The sequence below is a fragment of the Geotrypetes seraphini genome, chromosome 18 (genome assembly GCF_902459505.1).
Source record: "Geotrypetes seraphini chromosome 18, aGeoSer1.1, whole genome shotgun sequence".
Taxonomy (NCBI): Eukaryota; Metazoa; Chordata; class Amphibia; order Gymnophiona; family Dermophiidae; genus Geotrypetes; species Geotrypetes seraphini.
Genome location: NC_047101.1, coordinates 3529895 through 3549064, shown reverse-complemented (window position 1 = coordinate 3549064; position 19170 = coordinate 3529895). Strand labels below are relative to the sequence as shown.

The 19170-nt window shown below is 42.8% G+C and overlaps 1 protein-coding gene across 1 annotated transcript in view; it reads left to right on the top strand.

The window, feature by feature from the left end:
* AFAP1L1 (actin filament associated protein 1 like 1) overlaps positions 1-18936 on the top strand; it is a 60518-nt gene extending 41582 nt beyond the window's left edge. Inside the window, exons 9-19 of the mRNA XM_033927189.1 lie at positions 1468-1560; positions 1897-1990; positions 2733-2885; positions 3308-3519; positions 5306-5451; positions 5836-5902; positions 7514-7625; positions 7749-7913; positions 11487-11665; positions 13799-13927; positions 15226-18936. Of these exons, the coding sequence (XP_033783080.1) occupies positions 1468-1560; positions 1897-1990; positions 2733-2885; positions 3308-3519; positions 5306-5451; positions 5836-5902; positions 7514-7625; positions 7749-7913; positions 11487-11665; positions 13799-13927; positions 15226-15249 (1374 nt within the window). The 3' untranslated portion in view covers positions 15250-18936. The remainder of the gene's footprint in view (positions 1-1467; positions 1561-1896; positions 1991-2732; positions 2886-3307; positions 3520-5305; positions 5452-5835; positions 5903-7513; positions 7626-7748; positions 7914-11486; positions 11666-13798; positions 13928-15225) is intronic.
* Positions 18937-19170: the final 234 nt, after the last annotated feature.

Genomic DNA, 19170 nt, shown 5'->3' with positions numbered 1-19170 from the left:
CAAAGTTTGATCGACACTGTATTAGAGGAAGGCAATCACCTCCTCCACTCACCCCCACTACCTCTGACTCCAGCATCTCACTTGGGTAGAAGGGTCTCTCTAACTACAAGTTGGCTGTTGGACTGTTTATTGCATTTTGCACTGTGACTAGATCACCAGGAAAAGTCCTTTCAGTTACCCTGCAGAGTACTACTATCCTGGCCAGCTTGAGATGAGCGGGGAAAGAAACCTGAACAGGAAATGTGTGATAGGAACAAGGCAAGTGCTAAAGCATCATGACCGCCTGTCTGACATTGTCACCTGGATGTCTCACCACCATCTAAAATTGAATATGGTTAAAACAGAGCTGCTCATCTTCCCGCCTAAACCCACCTCTCCACTTCCCTCATTCTCCTTCTCTGTGGACAACACTCTCATCCTTCCTGTTTTGTTTGCTCAAAATCTCGGGGTCATCTTTGACTCCTCTCTCTCCTTCATCGCCCAGATACAAAATATCACTAAAACCTGCCGCTTCTTCCTCTATAATATTACCAAAATCCGACCCTTCTTCTCTGAGAACACTACCAAACACTTATCCGCTCCCTCATTAACTTGCATTTAGACTACTGCAACTCGCTACTCTCAGGCCTTCCACTTAGCCATCTTGCTCTCCTCCAATCCAGCCAGAATTCGTCTGCATGACTCATATACGCTGGATAAGGATTTCAGATCTTTGTTATTTTCTTCAGTTTCCTATTTTCATTTTAGGAGACAGTTGAAAACCTATTTATTTTTAAAATTTTGGGGATCTTGGTTTCCTTATCATTTGTTTTGTGTTCTTAGCTTAATCTTTTGTAAACCACATAGAACTTAAAGGTAATGCAGTCTAGAAATAGATTTGATGTTTCTGTTATTCCGGGAGAGCCGCTTTACTCACATTACCCTTCTCCTAAAGTCACTTCATTGGCTTCCCATCTGTTTCCGAATTCAAATCAAACTCCTCTTACTGACCTACAAATACACTCACTCAGCTGCCCCTCACTCTCTCTCTTCACTTATCTCCCCCTATGATCCCCCCATGAGCTCCGCTCAGCTGGTAAGTCCCTGCTATCTGTGCCCTTCCCTTCAACTGCCAACTCCAGACTTCGTCCCTTCTGCCTTGCTGCATCGTATGCTTGGAACAAGCAGCCCGAATCCCTACGGCGGGCTCCGTCTCTGGCAGTGTTCAAGGCCCGGTTAAAAGCCCATTTCTTCGAGAGTGCTTTCAACATCTAACTCCTCTGATCTTGGGTTCTGCATCCCCAACCCTATATGTCATATCTGTCTGTCCAAAGTTAGATTGTAAGCTCATCCGAGCAAGGACTGTCTATAAATGTCAAAATGTACAGAGCTGTGTAGGCCTTTCAGTGCTATATAAGTGATAAATTGTAGTAGGAGTAGCATGCAGAGTGTAGACCATGCCCAAGACTTACAGTTTTCTATTTGCAGGTAATCAAGGAAGTGAGCAGCCCTGAGGCCGGATCAGGAGGTCTAGAAGCCCCCACATCACCAGTCCTTGTCCACAAACTGGAATTGAGCAAGGTAACTGTACTACACTGTCTGATCGAGCTTTGAATGTCTCCTTCTAACATACATTAGACCTTTCCAACATTTGCATACCAACTATTTGTACATTAATTCATGTGTTAAATTGATTTTGTGCACACTAAAATTTTAAGATGTGTAATAAACCAAATGCATGCTAATGAACGTGCATCCCTATTAGGCATCTTAACCTTAACAAGCAAATTGGAAGTCTTTGATCAAGAGCATCAGTGTATGTTCTGGGTTTGGTTTGGGTTATTAGCCCTAAGGATTAATCTTATCGCTTTGTCTTATCGAAAGTTATCACTAAAACACGTCTCTGCCTTCCACCAGAGGCTGTCACAGGAAAAGCAAACGTCGGATTCGGACAGCTTGGTGAATGGAGAGAGTCGGTCTTCCAGTAGCTGGCGGGAGACTCGGGAGCACGGTAGGAACAGAGTGTGTGATCTTGTGCTCAGGCGTTGCTCTCTTATTTCGCAGCTCTTTATGATATGAAATGATTTAATGTTGAAGAAAACCAGAGGGTCCATCAAGTCTAACATTCAGGAAGGGAAGGTCCTGTGATCTGTAGCCAGTTGGGCAGCACCTTAGAAAAGTATTCTTCTTTCATCCCAAATGATGTGTATGGAGCTCTGATCCTATTAGATGTGGATTGTTAAGAAAAATTCCCAAAGGACAAGAGCAAGAATAATATCAGTCCTCAAATATGAACTATACTCTCTTCTGAAGGGGTTCCAATCCCTTTCCTCAACAGGTAAATAGTGGCACAAAAAACCTCCACTGATTACACTTCCATATCAAAAACCAGTTATTGGAATCCACATCAGGAAAAAATGGTCAAAACGAACTCTCAAATAGAATATTGGTGTGGTGTAGAAGTTTAATTAGTGGAGTTTTTTTGGCCTATGATTAAGGTGTGCTTGTTTGACTACTTCAGGCTTGCTTGAATTGAACATTGCACTGTTGGCACTGAGGTCGTTTTTCTCCACTATTTACCTGTTAAGGACAGGGATTGGAACCCCTTCAGAAGAGAACACACACCTTCCTTCATTCCTAGGCCACTTCACTAACCACTAGGTCATTTCCAGTCCTCTCCTCCCTCCTCTGTCAGTACTTCTTTCCTTGGCAATACATCTCTACTCCTCACCTTCTTTTGGTTTCTTTATCAGGGAAGAGTAAGAAGAGTGGACTGGCAGAACTCAAAGGTTCTGTGAGCCGGGCCGCCAGCAGAAAGATAACCAGAATCATCAGTTTCTCCAAGAAAAAGATGGCAGCAGAGGATACCCAAACATCATCTACGGAGGAGGACTTTCCCTGCTGTGGTATGTACAGGGCAGTCTGGGAGGATGACAAGGGGACAGATTTTTCCCCGTCCCCACAGGAACTCATTTTCCCATCCCAGCGAGTTCTTTTCCTGTCCCTGCCCCATTCCTGCAAGCTCTGTCCTCATCGGCAAAAGCCTCAAACAATTTAAAATCATAAGTTTTTGAGGCTTGTGCGGTTAAGGCAGAGCTTACAGGAATGGGGCAGGGACAGTGAATGCTTCCCGATACCTCATTTCTCACCTTCAGATAACCATGAATGGTTCCTGATGACTTGACCCAATGGATTAGGAAATCTCTTCCCCCCTGCCCCATCTCTCACTGCCATTCTTTCTTTTCTAGTGTACTTGTCTCTTTAACTCCTTTGGACCCCAGGGTGGAAACCAAGGCTAAGGTGTCCGTGTATTTTGATCTTCCCACAGGCTACTTAAACGTCCTGGTGAATCACTGTTGGAAGGAGCGCTGGTGCAGGCTCAAGGGACAGACCCTCTATTTCCACAAAGATCGGACGGATCTACGAACACATATGAACACTGTGGTCTTGCAGGGCTGTGAGGTGCTACCAGGGCTCGGGCCCAAGCATCCATTTGGTTTTCGCCTGCTTCGCCAGAGTGAAGAAGTCTGCGCCTTGGAGGCACGTATCCAGGGGAGCTTAGGTGGGAGAGGATTGGGTCAGAGGCTGATTGGCGCTCTGTCTCTGGGCCTGAAAGTTCCCTTATAGTACCAAAACATGTTGTCCAACCGATATCATGGAAAAAACTCTACCGATGAGCTAAGAAAGCAGCTCCCCCTTGCTAAGCTAGTAGGAGGTCCCCATCTGCTTCAGCCTGGTATCTTTTCCCTATCGCTCCACCCTCCCAAGAGAACCGAAAGCTGATAAGAAGGGAAGGGAGTCTAGGAAACCCAACTGCCTTAAATAAAATCTCTTTGGTAGGAATATTGATAATAGTGTTTGAAAACTAATATAGAGTTCTGGAAAGCAATGTTTTAATGCCTTTTTCTCTCCGTTTCTCTTCTTTTTCTCAGCTTCCCCGCCCTCTTGTATTTTTTCCTTTCCCATTTCCTTTGTTTTTTAATATGATGTATCCTTTTTCTGTTTTCCCTTATATGTCTAGTGGTATTTGTTTATTGTTGCTTAGTCTGTGTAAGTACTCCCCCTTCTCCCCCCCACATACATTTTAATTTTGTAATAATTTTTTTTTATGTAAACCGCTTAGAATTTAAATAGGTGGTATATCAAATGTAATAAACTTGAAACTCTACGGTTATTCAGTAAGGGTTAGTTTTGTAAAAGGATGCCCACGTCTAGAGTTACATATGGTTCCAGAAAAAGGAGGATGGATTGAGACATCCTGGTTTTACTTCCATTGCTTTCACTAGAAGTAAAACCCGGATGTCTCAATCCATCTTCCTTTTTCTGAAGCCATATGGTAACCCTGCCCACATCAAAGATGGAAGATGTGGCTACATCCTTTAAAGGATAGCTGTCCAGAATCAGTCCCTGTAACAGACATTTTTACCTTTTCATATTTAAACATTTTTATTGAAGGAACAAAAAATACATTCATATAATATATCAAGATATTCCTTACAAATAAATTCATATATTTAAAAATTCCATATTATCAAATAATATTATCATTCCTCCAATCATTTTGTATTATAAACCATAATCCCTCATTATCACCCCCTCCTTCCAACCCATTTCCTTTCCCCCCTCCATCTCATGCCCCTTTCCCTCCATCCCATTTTCTCTCCCTCTCCCTGGATGAAAGGTGTAAAGTTCTGCATTTTGTATTTCAATGTCTTCTTGCATTGTATAAAATGTGAACATTGCAACTCCATGTCAAATCTGTTCAAACTGTTCACCTGAGGACACTGACATTCAGTGTATTCAGCCACATAAATTTATTAAAGAGTTATTTTCCACACATAAAGGATACTTTATAAAATTAAGTGGGGGAGAATAGGGACTTGTATACTGCCTTTTTGTAGTTACACAACCACATTCAAAGCGGTTTACATACAGGTACACAACCATTTTTTCTATCTGTCCCGGTGGGCTCCCAATCTATCTAATGTACCTGGGGCAGTGGAGGATTAAGTGACTTGCCCAGGGTCACAACGAGCAGCACAGGGTTTGAACTCACAGTCTCAGGGTGCTGAGGCTGTAGTTTTAACCACTGCACCACACTCTTCCCCAAGAAAGATTCCAGGTCTCTGGGATCAGAGGGCGGAGGGACCCAATGCTTTTTCTGAGGACCGTGTTCCCATTATGGGGTGAGATGATGTGATGTCACCTCCAAGGTCCATATTCTGAGTGTCAGAGGGGATCCAACGCCTCTTCTGGGGGGGCCAGGGTCAAAGTGTGATGATGCCTCCACTCTTGTGCTAACTGGGTTTTTTTTTCTGTTCCCCAGGCGAGCTGCTCAGAAGAAATGGGCCGTTGGCTTGGACTACTGTTGGCCAAGACGGGCTGTCAGGCAAAACCAGAAGCCTTGCACTATGACTATGTAGATGTGGAAATGATTCCCAGCCTCGTTAGTGCTGTCCATCACTCCTTCCAGTAAGAATGCCTTTTGGGAATCAGGCAGTTAGCAAGGAGGTGGGGGAGCGGCACATCCCATGGCTTAGCCCTTTCTTCCGCCTCCCTTTCTCCTCTGCCTTCTTGTCGTCGTTCTGTTACGTGGTTGCACTGCTTGGTTTTGCTGGCTGATGCCATGCAGAGATGCGGAGGGAGGGAGTGTCTGGATTCCTAATTCCATCATTCCTCTGACCAAATGCTATAAGCCAGAGGAAAAAAAGGAGGCTCTGATCACGATCGGTTTGCTTAGTGAATCCTGGCCTAAGTGCCTATGGATGCTACATATTTTGTATGCTGTATGTTCAGATCAACCTAGGGAGGAGTTTTATGCCTTGTCCAGTAACAGCCTTTTGTTTTTTCCCCCAGGTGGGCAACCTCCTGTCACAATAGCAGCAGCGATCCCCGAGTGTACGATGATGTCCCCTATGAAAAGGTGGGTATGAAGGTGCACTTAAGACACAGAAGGTTAAGGGTCACATGGCTTATCCCAGAGGAGAATCTGAAGGCTTTAATGAAAGGGATAGCTTGCATGGATCCTGCTTTCTACCTGTATATTAAAAAGCTGTTTGGGATGTTAAACGAGGCGGGGTGATTTAATAGCTAATGTTATGCCTTTCCATGTAAAGACCTGCATTAGATTCCTGCTCTCCATGCCATTTAGGGAAGAGGGTGCTGCAGACATGGCACACTCAACCCCCTGGGAAAGGAAGTCCCTTTTGTCACTGCACAATGACAATACCTTGTGACCAGGCTTAGGGCCCACAATCACAGGATTCTAGATGGATTCCTGGTGCTTGTATCCAAGTTTTTTTAAAAAAAAATTCAGAATAGGGAAAACCAGCTACCTGCAGCTGAAGGTTCAGAGAAGCAGAAAGAAAAAAAAAACAAAACACAGCCCAACAACCAGCTGTCATTTCTAGCAACTTCCATAGAGGTGGAGTATTACCAGCACCCTCTGAACCTTAATCCAGACAGAGTATATGGCTGGCGCAAAGAGAATCAGACACTATTATCCTCCCTAGGAGGATCTGATGCCCACCAGGTAAGTCTTCCCCAAAGGAACGTGCAAAAGGGCCACTATGACTCAGATGTAGACAATCATTAACTTTTGCTCTGTCTGCCAATCACAAATTTTACAATTTTAGCAGCAGTATGTTTTGGATTATGTCAAACCACTGACAAGGCAGAATTACAACGTGAACCTTAGTTAAGTGGTTTGTATAGATTTCAAGTTATACACATGGGTGCAAAACCTGAGGCTCAGAGGCAGTCACGCAAAAAGTCCACCCAACCCTCCCTGCCCATAAATCAAACAACAGGGCCTGAAAGCTTGATGTTTGTCCTCCCACCTAGGGTTACCATATGGCTCCAGAACACAATGGAAGTAAAACCCGGATGTTTCAATCAGTCCTCCTTTTTCTGGAGTCATATGGTAACCCTACAAAGGCTCCTCCCCCCACCCCCCACCCCCAGTTCAAATCAGGTAACTGAGCCAAAAGACAAAAGAAACCAGGTAGACACCGAAATCCCTAGAATAATTACAAAACAAGGAGATTTTAACTTCCTCTCCCAATTTTTCTCTGTGAATCTGAGATTCATATGATGACTCTCAGGGTCACTGTAGCACAGCTTGCTAGTTCCTTCCTATGTAGGGTTACCAGTTGTCCGGATTTCCCCGGACAGCTTTTCAAAACCCGGCACTTTGTCTGGGTTTTGAAAAGCCTCCTCAAATTGTGTCACGCAGGGAGGAAGTCCGCACATGCACGGATGTCACGGGATGATGATGCGTGAATTTCCTCCCTGCCCGACACAATTTGTGGACAAGAGTGGGCAGTGGGGATGGGTGGGCCTGGGGGCGGGTCTAGGAGTCCGGATTTTCTGTTTGAAAAATCTGGAAACCCTATTCCTATGTGACTTTCCATCAACATCTAATTCCCTCAGTGCCAGCTCCTGGGAATCGCAATATGGTCTGTGAAATGATGACGCCACTTGAGTTTGGCTGGAGTGACCCCCTCTCCCCATTGACCTTGTCTATTTCATGCAGGTGGAGGAAATAACACAGCCAGCAGGAGCACAGGTGAAACGTCATGCCTCATCTTGCAGTGAGAAGTCACGTCGCGTGGATCCCCAAGTTACAATAAAGCGTCACGCCTCCAGTACGTCTTGGGCCCCACCTTGCCCCTCTGTACACATGAGAGGGGGTGTCAGTGTGTAGAAATACATTTGCTAAGGTTGAGCTGTTTTCTCCATTAACTGAAGTCCTTCTTTTTCTCACCGAGGTGCAAATCAATATAAGTACGGGAAAAACCGTGCGGAAGAAGATGCTCGGAGATTCGTGAGTGAGAGGGAGAAGTTGGAGAAGGAAAAGACATCCATTCGCACGGAGTTGCTAGCCTTGCGCAAAGAGAAACGAGAGCTGAAGGAGGCCATAAAGAGCAGCCCAGGTAGAGGGAATGCGCCAACTATCTTCCCATTTCAACTCATTTTCATCACATTGGTTGCCAGACACACACTGAGAACAGCATAGCAGAAATGTGAAATAAGAATAAAGGTGTATCAAGGTGTGAATGACATATGGGGGCCTCCACTTGCATGATGATTTCTTGGTGATTTAAAAACATAAGAGTTGTCATACTGGGACAGAATGAAGGTCTATCAAGCCCAGTATCCTTTTTCCAACAGTGGCCAACCCAGGTCCCAAGCTAGATTCCAAGTAGTAAAACTGATTTTATGCTGCTTATCCTAGGAATAAGCAGTGGATTTTCCCAGGACATCTCACTTAAGGCCTATGGACTTCTCTTTAAGGAAATTTTCCATGCCTCTTTTAAACCCTGCTAAACTAACTGGTTTCATCACATTCTCTGGCAATGAATTCCAGAGTTTAATTACATGTTGTCTGGAAATATTTTCTCCAGTCTGTTTTAAATCTAGTACTTAGTAATTTCATCGCATGCCCCCGCTAAGTCCTAGTCATCTTCCTTCCCAACTAAGTGGATGGATAGCTGAATTGGCCAGAGGACGGCTACCTAACAGAAATCCCAGTGCAGAACTGAAACTCAGGTTGGGGGTGCAGTAAGGCAAATCACATACCAATTGTATCGCCTGCTCCTCCCCCCACCCCACCCCCATATATATGCACCCAATGTACAGTGTCCCTGGAGAATAAGGATGTTGCAGTGATGGGCCCTCATTGAACCACCTAGTGCCCATTGCACAGTGACTCCCACACTTGTGATCTGAGGCTGAGCTGGGTTCTGAACTTAGTGTCGGGCCTTCTACATGACAGTGAGCAGCCCTGGTACTGAGTGGGCCCTCATCGTTTGATTTTTGAATGATGTGGGCACTGTATTCTCGTCATTTTTCTAATGGCAAGTACAAACTGCTCTTGGCAGTGCTGAGGTTTCGTGGAATGAGCTGTTTTTGGATGTGGTGCTCCTTCAGGGCTCACACCTTTTTCACTCTTGCTGTTTGTTAAATGATTTTTGAAAGAAGCTTCCATTGTATTTATAGAAGAAAATGTCCGTCCTTAATACACAGAGCAGACCTGCAGACCTGTTACAATTCATTGGTGACCAATAGATGGTAGTGATAAGATCATAATGTCACTGAAGCATATTTACGATCTAGATTATTTTCATTACACACATAAAAAATACGTGCACCTGTCAGCAACCCTGGAGCTCCTGTGCCATGAGCAGAACAGACTCTGGCTTGTTGGTTCAGGGCAGGGTATTTGCTCTTGACCCTCCCTTGCCCAGCACAGCCTCTGTTCTGGGAATTTCTTCTCCTTTCCTTTTGTATGGATCTCCCCATGCACATTTTGGACTCTCTCTGCCTCTAGCTTCTGCCTTTGTTTTTAACTGATTGTGGTTCGCATCCCCATCTAGTGGTCATAGAATAAAAGTGAGAAAGAACCTTAGCATTGCCTGTGAATCTCCCTCTAGATCAGGGGTCTCCAAAGTACGGCCCCATATGATTTTATCCGGCCCGTGGAAGAATTGTGTGGAAATGTGCCAACTGGACTAATTTTCACATGAGAATCCATAAAAAAACAACAAAAAAAAAACAAACACGGGGCGTTGACAGATTTAAAATGCATTCATTAAAATTGTGTTGAAAAGATATAAAATTGTGTTAAAAAAATTGTTCAAAATATTCATATTATTCACTATTTTAATTAATACTGAATCATACTTGTAGACTTCATGGTATTTCTTCATATTTGTTCCGCCTCGATTGTTGTTACGGTTAATTGTCCATAAGAATACTAGCAGTGGTGCAGTGTAATACTCAATTTGTAATTGCATAAATTTATATTTAAAGGTGCATATTCACTTATTCACATATTTGCTTGTACTCATATATCTACAGTTATATATATATATATATATTTTATTTTTTTTTACTCCGACCCGCTGAAAAGTGCTGAAGTACCCAATGTGGCCCTTGTGGCGAAAAGTTTGGAGACCCCTGCTCTAGATTAATTACTGAAAATAAGAAGTATTCTAGATAAACAGCACTTGGAGATCTGTTACTTCCCAGCTGTGGCATCTGGACTGCTAGGACACAGCTCATGTGATCCACAGGTTCAGTGATGTCACACAAGTAGAGGCATTATGATGTCACACAAGACTTGGAATTCTCTGCAAACTGGAAACCCAGAGGTCATTTTATTAGTTTCACTTCTGTATGTCTTCAGAGGGGGGGGGGGGGGGCACCTCGTAAAAATCTGTGCAAAAAACCTGAAAATTCTGTGCACCAAATTTTAAAATGCTGCATTCTTGATTTGTTGGGGTTTTTTTGTGCAGAATTCCTCCTTCTTCTGGCTTCTGAATGTAATACATTTAGGAGATGCAGCAGAGCACAATAAGCAATGGGGAAAAGATCTTGGTGGCATTCACCCAGTCTCCTAGGTGAAGCACTAAACAAGCCATATTATACAATTTTATGTCGGGTAACTCCAGACTCCCTCTCTGCCAATTACCACAAAGAAAATGGAATTTCATCCGCGCCACCAACAGAAGGGTTGGAGCATTTTATGCAGCCGAGTAATATCTTTAGACAACAAAAACAGTGGTAGAATTTGCAAAAAAAAACATAGGGAATAGTTCCATTTTGAATAAGCCCACTGCAGAAGGTGCTGTTTTGTAATATACAGTAAATGGGAGACATTTATATTGTATGTATCCCCACCCTAGCATCCTGTTTGCCTGCCTAGATTGTAAGCTCTTTTGAGCAGGGACTGTCTCCTTTGTGACTCTGTACAGCGCTACGTACATCTGGTAGCGCTATAGAAATAATTCATAGTAGTAGTAAGGAGTTGACCCACTCAGCAGAGGATTTTGGGTCCACCCCCAGCCTGCCCCACTCCGCCCCTGGACAGAGGCAGAAGTGACCTTATCTGTCACTTAGTGTCTGACTGCTAATTTGAACTGCTTGGTTAGATGGCATTCAGCAATCGAGCCCAGGGTAGCAGACGAAAGAGGATGCAGCTCAGTTTGTAGCCATTGCGTTCCTCTTCAGGGTGTGATTAGTGGTGGGAGTGGGAAAAGGGGATCCATAACAGCCCACTGAAAAGAAAGTGTAAATCTGTGCATGTTTCCTGTGCAGGTGTATTATATAATCACAGTTCTACAGATTTACCTACAATGCAGGAAGAGTAAGCAATTCTATCTCATGTTTCTTCATTGTGGATATCCTGAAAACCTGACTGGCTAGGTGTGCCCTGACAACTGGGTTGAGATCCCCTAAATTAGTGGGAAGCTGTTTGTGGATGGATAGCTTAATGGCTAGAGAACTGGATGGTCACCCAGGGTTCAAATCTCACATCTCCCACTCTTTGTGATCTTGGGCAAGCCTGAGGTACAACTTAAGTCTGTGAAATGGGAAATAACTCACATGTCTGAATGTAACTCACACTGAGCTCAGATTTGGAAAGGGAGAATAATATCCATTTAATTGTAGCAGTTATTGTGTACTGTAGGGCTTCTCACCTGCTTTATTTCTTATTGGGACAGGGAAGAAAACAAAGGAACTGGAGGAGAGGCTTAGGGCACTGGAGGAACAGTGCAGACAGAAGGAAAGCAGACGAGTGGATCTGGAATTGCAGCTGTCTGAAGTGAAAGAAAATCTGAAGAAGTCTCTTGCTGGAGGACCCTCACTGGGTCTCAGTATGACTAGCAAAACCAGCAACCCGGTATGCTATTCCCCTCCTTTGGTCTCTACTCCTGTTAAAGCAGCTCAGCCAGCTGACCCTCAGTGAAATGGGACTACGTGTCTGGGGGGGGTCACTCCAGAACAGATACTGGGTAGAGATAACGTCCCCATCACAGCATCATCGCGCCACTAGTTTTCTGGTTCTGTTGGTGCGTACTTCAGTGAGCGCACCGAGAAGCTATCTTGAACCATGAGGTGCATTCAGTTTTTTCAGACCACGTTTCTCTTTGCTGACAGGCAGACACATCTTCATGTTCTTTGATACCCTGTGACCCAGTCCTTCTCTGCAACCGTACTTTTTCATCTGTGCACTTGAAAACTGTCAAAAAGATTAACACCAATTTTGGGGGGTGTCTAAAGTTTTCACCCCCCACTTGACCCTGCCTAACACATGTGGTTTTATGCGCCTTGATAACTGCCCTCTGAATCAAGAAGTAAACAGGATGGTCAGATGTGCATCCACTGCCATCCAGGCCACCAAGAAGCTGGGCAGCAGCTACTCCAAAGAGCGCCTCCAGATGTTTAACCTGCTCCAGCTGTTGGAGAACCAAGAATAAAGGGTTTAAATATATTTGATATTCTACAAATTGACAAGGAGGCAAGATTCTAACTTGACGCCCTGTTTCAGGTGCTAAAAATGGGCACATGTCACCCATAGGTGTGCTTAAGTCACTGTAGAACATGGTGCAAACTTGCCTTGGTTTGTTGTCATTTAAATGCCACCCCTTATACCATGTCAATGTATAAGAACATAAGAATAGACTTACTGGGTCAGACCAATGGTCCATTAAGCCCAGTAGCCCGCTCTCACGGTGGCCAATCTAGGTCACTAATACCTGGCCAAAACCCAAGGAGTAGCACCATTCCATGCTACCGATTCAGGGCAAGCAGTGGCTTCCCCCATGTCTTTCTCAATAACAGACTATAGACTTTTCCTCCAGATACTTGTCCAAACCTTTCTTAAAACCAGCTACGCTATCTGCTCTTACCACAACATTTCTCTGAGTGAAAAAGAAAATTTTATCCTATTGGTTTTAAAAGTATTTCCCTGTAACTTCATTGAGGGCTCCTTTTATCAAGCCGTGCTAGCGGGATTAACGTGAGCGACTTTTCATCACACATTAACCCCCTGCCTGCTCAAGAGGAGGCGATAGCAGCTAGCGTGGCCTGCAGTTTTGCGTGCGGTATTACGCGGGTTAAACCGCTAGCGCGGCTTGATAAAAGTTGCCCTGAGTGTCCCCTAGTCTTTGTAATTTTTGATGGAGTGAAAAATCGATCCACTTGTACCCGTTCTACTCCTGGTGCCAAGCCCTTGGTCCTCCCAAGCTCCTCCCACATTTACACCCATCTTAGAGTTACACACTGTAGCACTCAGGCACTACGTTATAGAACAGAGCCTAGTGCACTTACTTATGTGCAAAGCCACCAATTAAAGTGCATGTAAGTGCCCTGTGTCTCTAGACATGAGTTTGCAGAATTGCCCCCTATTTTTCTAAGCAGTTTACAATAAAATAAATAGAATAATAATTGAAGTAAATAACCAGATACAGGTAGGTGGAGGCAGAAATGGCTCTTGCTGTATGGGTGAAGGTTGGAACATTAACTATATCTCCTCCAGTATGTGTTTAACGCTATGTATGTTAATTTGCAGCCCCCGTTCTGAGTTTTCTGGGAGGACGGCATATAAAGCGAAATCAATAAATAACACACATGCTGTCTGCTTCTGAGGAGGGATGTTTTTAGGGGCTCACATAGTTTACCAGCTTCCTGGGTGCTTTTGCACTTCTCCCCCCCTGATTTTCACAAGAAAACTATTTGGTTAGTTTCCCTTTGGAAACTTTTTTACTTGTGTATCTTGCACCAGCTTTGTCTGCAGGAAGAAGATGAGCAAAACATTTCATATATATGTATTTTTTTTTATTTATTTACATACTTTTTCCTCTTCCCATGCTCCCATGGATGCCACTTTCCCAGGGATATCGCCCCTCTTGTCCCCTTTCCCCAGTCTTCTTTCACATTCCCATTTTCATCAGGTCTAGCTCATGAAGTTGGCTTTGATTTGGGTCTTACTGTTATGCTCTCTCTTTCCTTCATCCTTACCCCTTCCCTCCAGGCTACAGAAAGTCCGCAGGCAAGCAGCTGCGAAGACCAGCAGCTGCCTGTTAACTGTGCGTCAGAGATGAGGAAAAGATGCTCCTCCATTGTGGCTTCCAGCACCGGCAACGTCCTGCAGAAGGCCAAGGTACAGTGAGGAGCATCAGTGCAGCCCCCGGCTCAACCATTCAGGGCACCACAGAATCCAAAAGAAAAAGAAAGATACAGGAATTAGTTATAATGGAGGTTGATGACTGAATCAATGCTGTGATCTACTCATGGGCCACCAAAATCCATATTGGAACTCTTAAAGACCAGAATTAACAGCAGCAATTACCATGTTTTCTCCCTATCAATAGATTAGAAATTGAATAAATCTGTTGTACAGAAGCAAGAAGACAGTGAGAATGTACACTTTAGACTGGGACACTGTGCCTGTGAAAGCAAGCATGCCATCCTTTTGTTCACATCCCTTCCCTAACCCACAAGAACTTTTTCGTCAATGGATAGATTGAGAATCCAGGTTTTACTTCCACTGAAAGCAATGGAAGTAAGGAGGACGGATCGAGACATCCGGGTTTTACTTCCACTGAAAGCAATGGAAGTAAAATCTGTATGTTTCAATCTGTCCTCCTTTTTCTGGAGCCATATGGTAACCCTATTCTTGCAACCCAGTCCCACGCACAAGTACTGGAGCAGAAGGGAAACAGGATAATGGTTAAGGGGACAGGAGTGGCTTTGAGGCTACCCAGAGATTCAAGCAAGTGTGTTAGATAATCTACAGTACGGAACTCCCTTCACACCACATCAACAGGCTGAGATCATCTTCAATACCCTGCCATAGTGTTGAAATGCATTCCTGTCATGGAATGTGCAAAGTTAACCAACTGAGACATTATACCATGTAAATACATGTTTTTTTTCTATTAAACTTCAAAGAAGCAAAATTATGAAAAACTATAGAAAATGGGAAAATACTAATATCCAGAAAAAAAAGACAGCTATATATATATATATATAATAAGATGACCTTGAATGTAAAAGAGACCACACTGCATTTGGGCCACTAACACTATACAATATGTTGGTTCTGAAAAATAAAAGAACATAGGGTCTTGTGAGCTTCCACACTAATTTTTGGTTAGTCCCTTTAAAAGGTGCCACAGCTTGTAATGCTACTTTGTTGGATTAGGGTACGATAGCCAGTACTGCAGTCTCTTCCATAATCTTGAGGGGTCAGTTTTGAGACCAGTGTCAATGCCCATTCCCTGACTCTATGAAGGAAACAAGAGGGGGGACATAACACCTCTTCAAATCATACAAACATTAACATGTTACCAGACCACAGTAGCTGCTTCTAGCTGTAAAAACACTTGATCCTCACAAAGACATTCCATCAGCAAAATATTACTGTTCTAACTCTGATGCCTTCTCTGTTTATGGCAGGCCTGGGAAATGAAGAAAACCTAAAGCCATCAGCAGGATGGAAATAACTTATTCTCTGGGATTTGTAAAAACTGCGCAAGGCAGAGATTCCACATCTATGGGAACAGGAAGAGGAGTGGAAACTCTTCCCTAAGAGCCCCAAGACAAGAAAGACCAGGGGAAAGTTCTAAAGGCAAGCTGGAAATTTAGGAAAAGGGTGTACAGTGGGGAATGCGTCTTTCACAACATAGCCAGCAGTCTGCATTGCAATCTGCAGCACAGAAAAATGTGTTACTTGGACCTATGGGTATCCTCAACCCAAGAAGAAGAAAATGGTGGCAAACTGAGGGGCTGGAGCTGTCTCTCTGGATTGTGAGATAAAAGCATCAACAATGACACACACACAAAAAAAAGAAATGGAGAAGATGACAAACTCTGGATGGAGGACCTTTACAATGATGCTCAGTGAGAGGCTGATAATAAACGACCCTGAAATCTTATCTTAGAAAAACCCCAGGGGTTTAGCAGCATTTTACAAAGCTACATCCATAATCCTTCCTTATATATTTATTGGAAGATAATGCAAAGTGTGTATTTGTAACACATCACTCCATTTGTCAATATTTCATGGCAATGTACAATGTTGAGCTTCGGGGACACAATCCATTCCATTCTCCTCTGTTGCATTCCTAACCATTGCTTCCTATCCACCACACTAGTTTTGAGTTTGTTTAGTGCATACTGAATGTGAATGTTTTTGTCTTGAAGCAGTAAGAAGTGTAAGGAATTCATCAGATTTTCTTTGGAAAGTAAATGGCATGATTTGGTATAGTACGGCTAGGGTATATGGTCTATTGAAGAGATGTGGACAGTGTATGACTAGAGCAGATATTATTTGCTATAGAAATCAATCTCAAGATTTGATTTAGCATGGATGAAGAAGTTTGATATGGGTTTAGTAAAGGGGGATAAAGAGGATCGGACTTACTATACCATTTTGTCTGTGTGGTTTACACATTCAAAGCAGTTTATATATTTTACACAGATACTGTACTTAATTTGTACCTGGGGCAAGGAAGTGTTAAGTTACTTGTCCAGAATCACAAGGAGCTGCAATGGGAATTGAACTCACAATTTCAGGGCATGGAGGCAGCTGCTTTAATAACTAGGCCACTCCTCCACTGTTTCTATTTTTGGGCTTATATACCACCTTACTCCTCTGCAAGGGGCCCCAAAGTGATTTACCTCATAGAAGATAAAGAACATCAACATAAGATGGGTAAAGTGGTTTAGTTACGTCTGGTTTAGTGTTGATGGCTTGGTTTTAGTTGGCATTAATGACATGGGTTTGGATACAGTGGGAGGATTGGCAAAGACAAGGCTCTTTGATATGGTTTAATATGCTTGGAGACTGAGTGATATAAAATGTAGGATTAGTTTGGAAACCTAGGGAATAATGTTTAAAATATGTCCGTATAACTCTAGCTCACTAAATGTGGCAGAAGGTGAGAAGTTTGTAGGAAGGGATTACTTTCAACCAGGCGATGAAAAGCAAGGACTCAGGTGGTCTGAGCTTGTCTTTTTTTGGAATCTAGGGCTCCAGGTGCTGAAATGTGCTTGAGAGAGCTCCAAAGGGAGAAGGAAACATGTGGTGTGTATCCAATGCTTGACAGATGCACATTGAATGTTGACATGTCATTGTGGATTTTCAGCTTTACAGGGCTCTGGCGTGTGTTTGCACATTGTTGCTGCTGTGCTCTGAACTAGGGGGTGGGCATTCATTTAGGTGCCTACAGAATCTAAGTGCACACAATTTGTGCACACAAAAGTCCTAATCCAAATACAAGGCACACATTTGAAAAATACATGCACAAAAGTCAGGAAAGATGCAGGAAATCTGAAAATCAAATTTTTCTCTTGTCACGCACATGCCTAGTTTGAACTTCCATGAAAATCAGGAGGGACTTGGGGAGGTCAGTAGCATAGAAAAGATTCTAGAAGCTTAGGGAATTCTGCATTATCCATTAGCTAAACTGTCCTGAAGCACTTTGCAAAGACAGATCATGCAAGATGTTTTAGAGGTCTCTTTGAAACAACAAAAACCCCCACAACCCACCACTCAGCATTTTTTAGGTGCCTAAAATTCAGGTACTTTGATTTATGATTTTCAATCACATTTAGGAATATATAGACTTGCTTTTATTAGTAAATGCAAGAGCAATGAGTTTGTAAATCTACTGAATTTAGACCTGAAATTCATTTACCTCGATTTAGGAAGTCCTATCTCAAACTCCAAACTATGTACCTACCATTTTCTTACCTCAGCTCTGCCCCTGAACGAGCACACTATTTAAGGACCTAATTTCAGTCAGGCCTCTAACCTCTTCATAACTAACCCCTAAATAAATAAGACTAAAGTTTAGACATTTTAACCTGCAGTCAGGTAAAATCTGATTTATGTCCTCATCTTGATCATGCAGTCATCCAGAGAATGAAAAGAAGCTAGAAGTTATAAGGATATAAACCTTGTAAGCTTCATAACCCGAATGAAAAATTATGGAAATTTTTCTTTTCATATCTTTAATTTATAACATTTTATTGGATGGGGTCACGTGAGGTTATGATGCTGGGCGGTTGCTAAACCTCTAATCGGGTGTATTTCTATTTTTTTTCATCTTCAGGTTGTTTATATCTTTGCATATCTTAACACTACAGTCTCGCAAAGTGAATGACTGGTGCATGTGACACCACTGTAATTTCAAAAGGAATAGAGTATCTTGGGGTGAAGGAACTTGTTGAATAGTTGGGCTGTGTGCATCACACATTGATTTCATGTGAATTAAATTATAGACATATTCACCTATGAATTAACAAATGCAGCCAATTTTCATGCAATAAAAAGTTCTGATGCATGTTACTTTCTATTTACATGAATAAAAGAATAAATCTATAAAATTGGGGAAGGCCAAACAAACCAATGGAAACTTTTGTTCCCAGTGCCCATGTCTGTTTAGTAGACAGACAGGATGGCTTTGCATGTTGTCAGTGTATGTTGACATATGATTACTGTGTTCTGTCTTTCGGTGCTGGTTTATGGATGTTGTTTGCAAAGGAAGATGAAAGTGTTTGTGGGACCAGAAGCAATGTTTAGGCTGCTGTTTTCACCAGTGTTTCTGAGGAGCCATGTATGTAGTGAGCTGGGCCTCCTGGGTCTGTGCTGGTAGCTTGTTAAACATTACTTTAACATGTCTTCCATTTTAAGCTTCACAATTCCGGTGAAAGCTACCTAATAGCTGCATATCTTGACGTAGTATGAATCAATCAATATGCGATGGCACAAACCCCAGCTGAGTGCTGCTTTCTCTGTTTCTTTTAAGCTTTGCTAAATGGGTTTAGAAAATCAGGATGATGAATACAAAAGGAATATCATCTCTCTTCCTTCATTCACTTGCCACTTCTATTCACCTAACTCTCGCAGGTGAACATTTTTAGCAGTCTCATGTATGTGTCTTATGAGATTCCATGCCCACAATATCTAGGAGAGAGAACAAGAGACACTTAACCCTCCCACATCTCTCAGTCATGTAAATACTATTCTCTGCTCTGCCGGGGAAGTCTAGAACTGTAAAATGAAAACAATAAATAAAAAAGCCTTTTGTATATTATATTTTCCAGGAACTTTGTGCACTTTATGCATTTCTGGGGGGTTTCTAATAAAGACATCTATCTGTACCACATTGTTTGTTATGACTAAGGCATCTGAGGTGTGTAAAAGGTCTGCCTAGGCTAACATTACAGTCTATGACATTTAGGGTCACTAGAGCTTGTTAACCTTATCAGCACTTTGAAAAACAACAGCTGTTGAGAGAAAAATGCTCAACCCAGATGTCAGATTATCTCCTCAAGTCTGCACATAATGTTCTAGGGAATCCTTCATATTAAAGGCATGGCATTTTATTTACATAT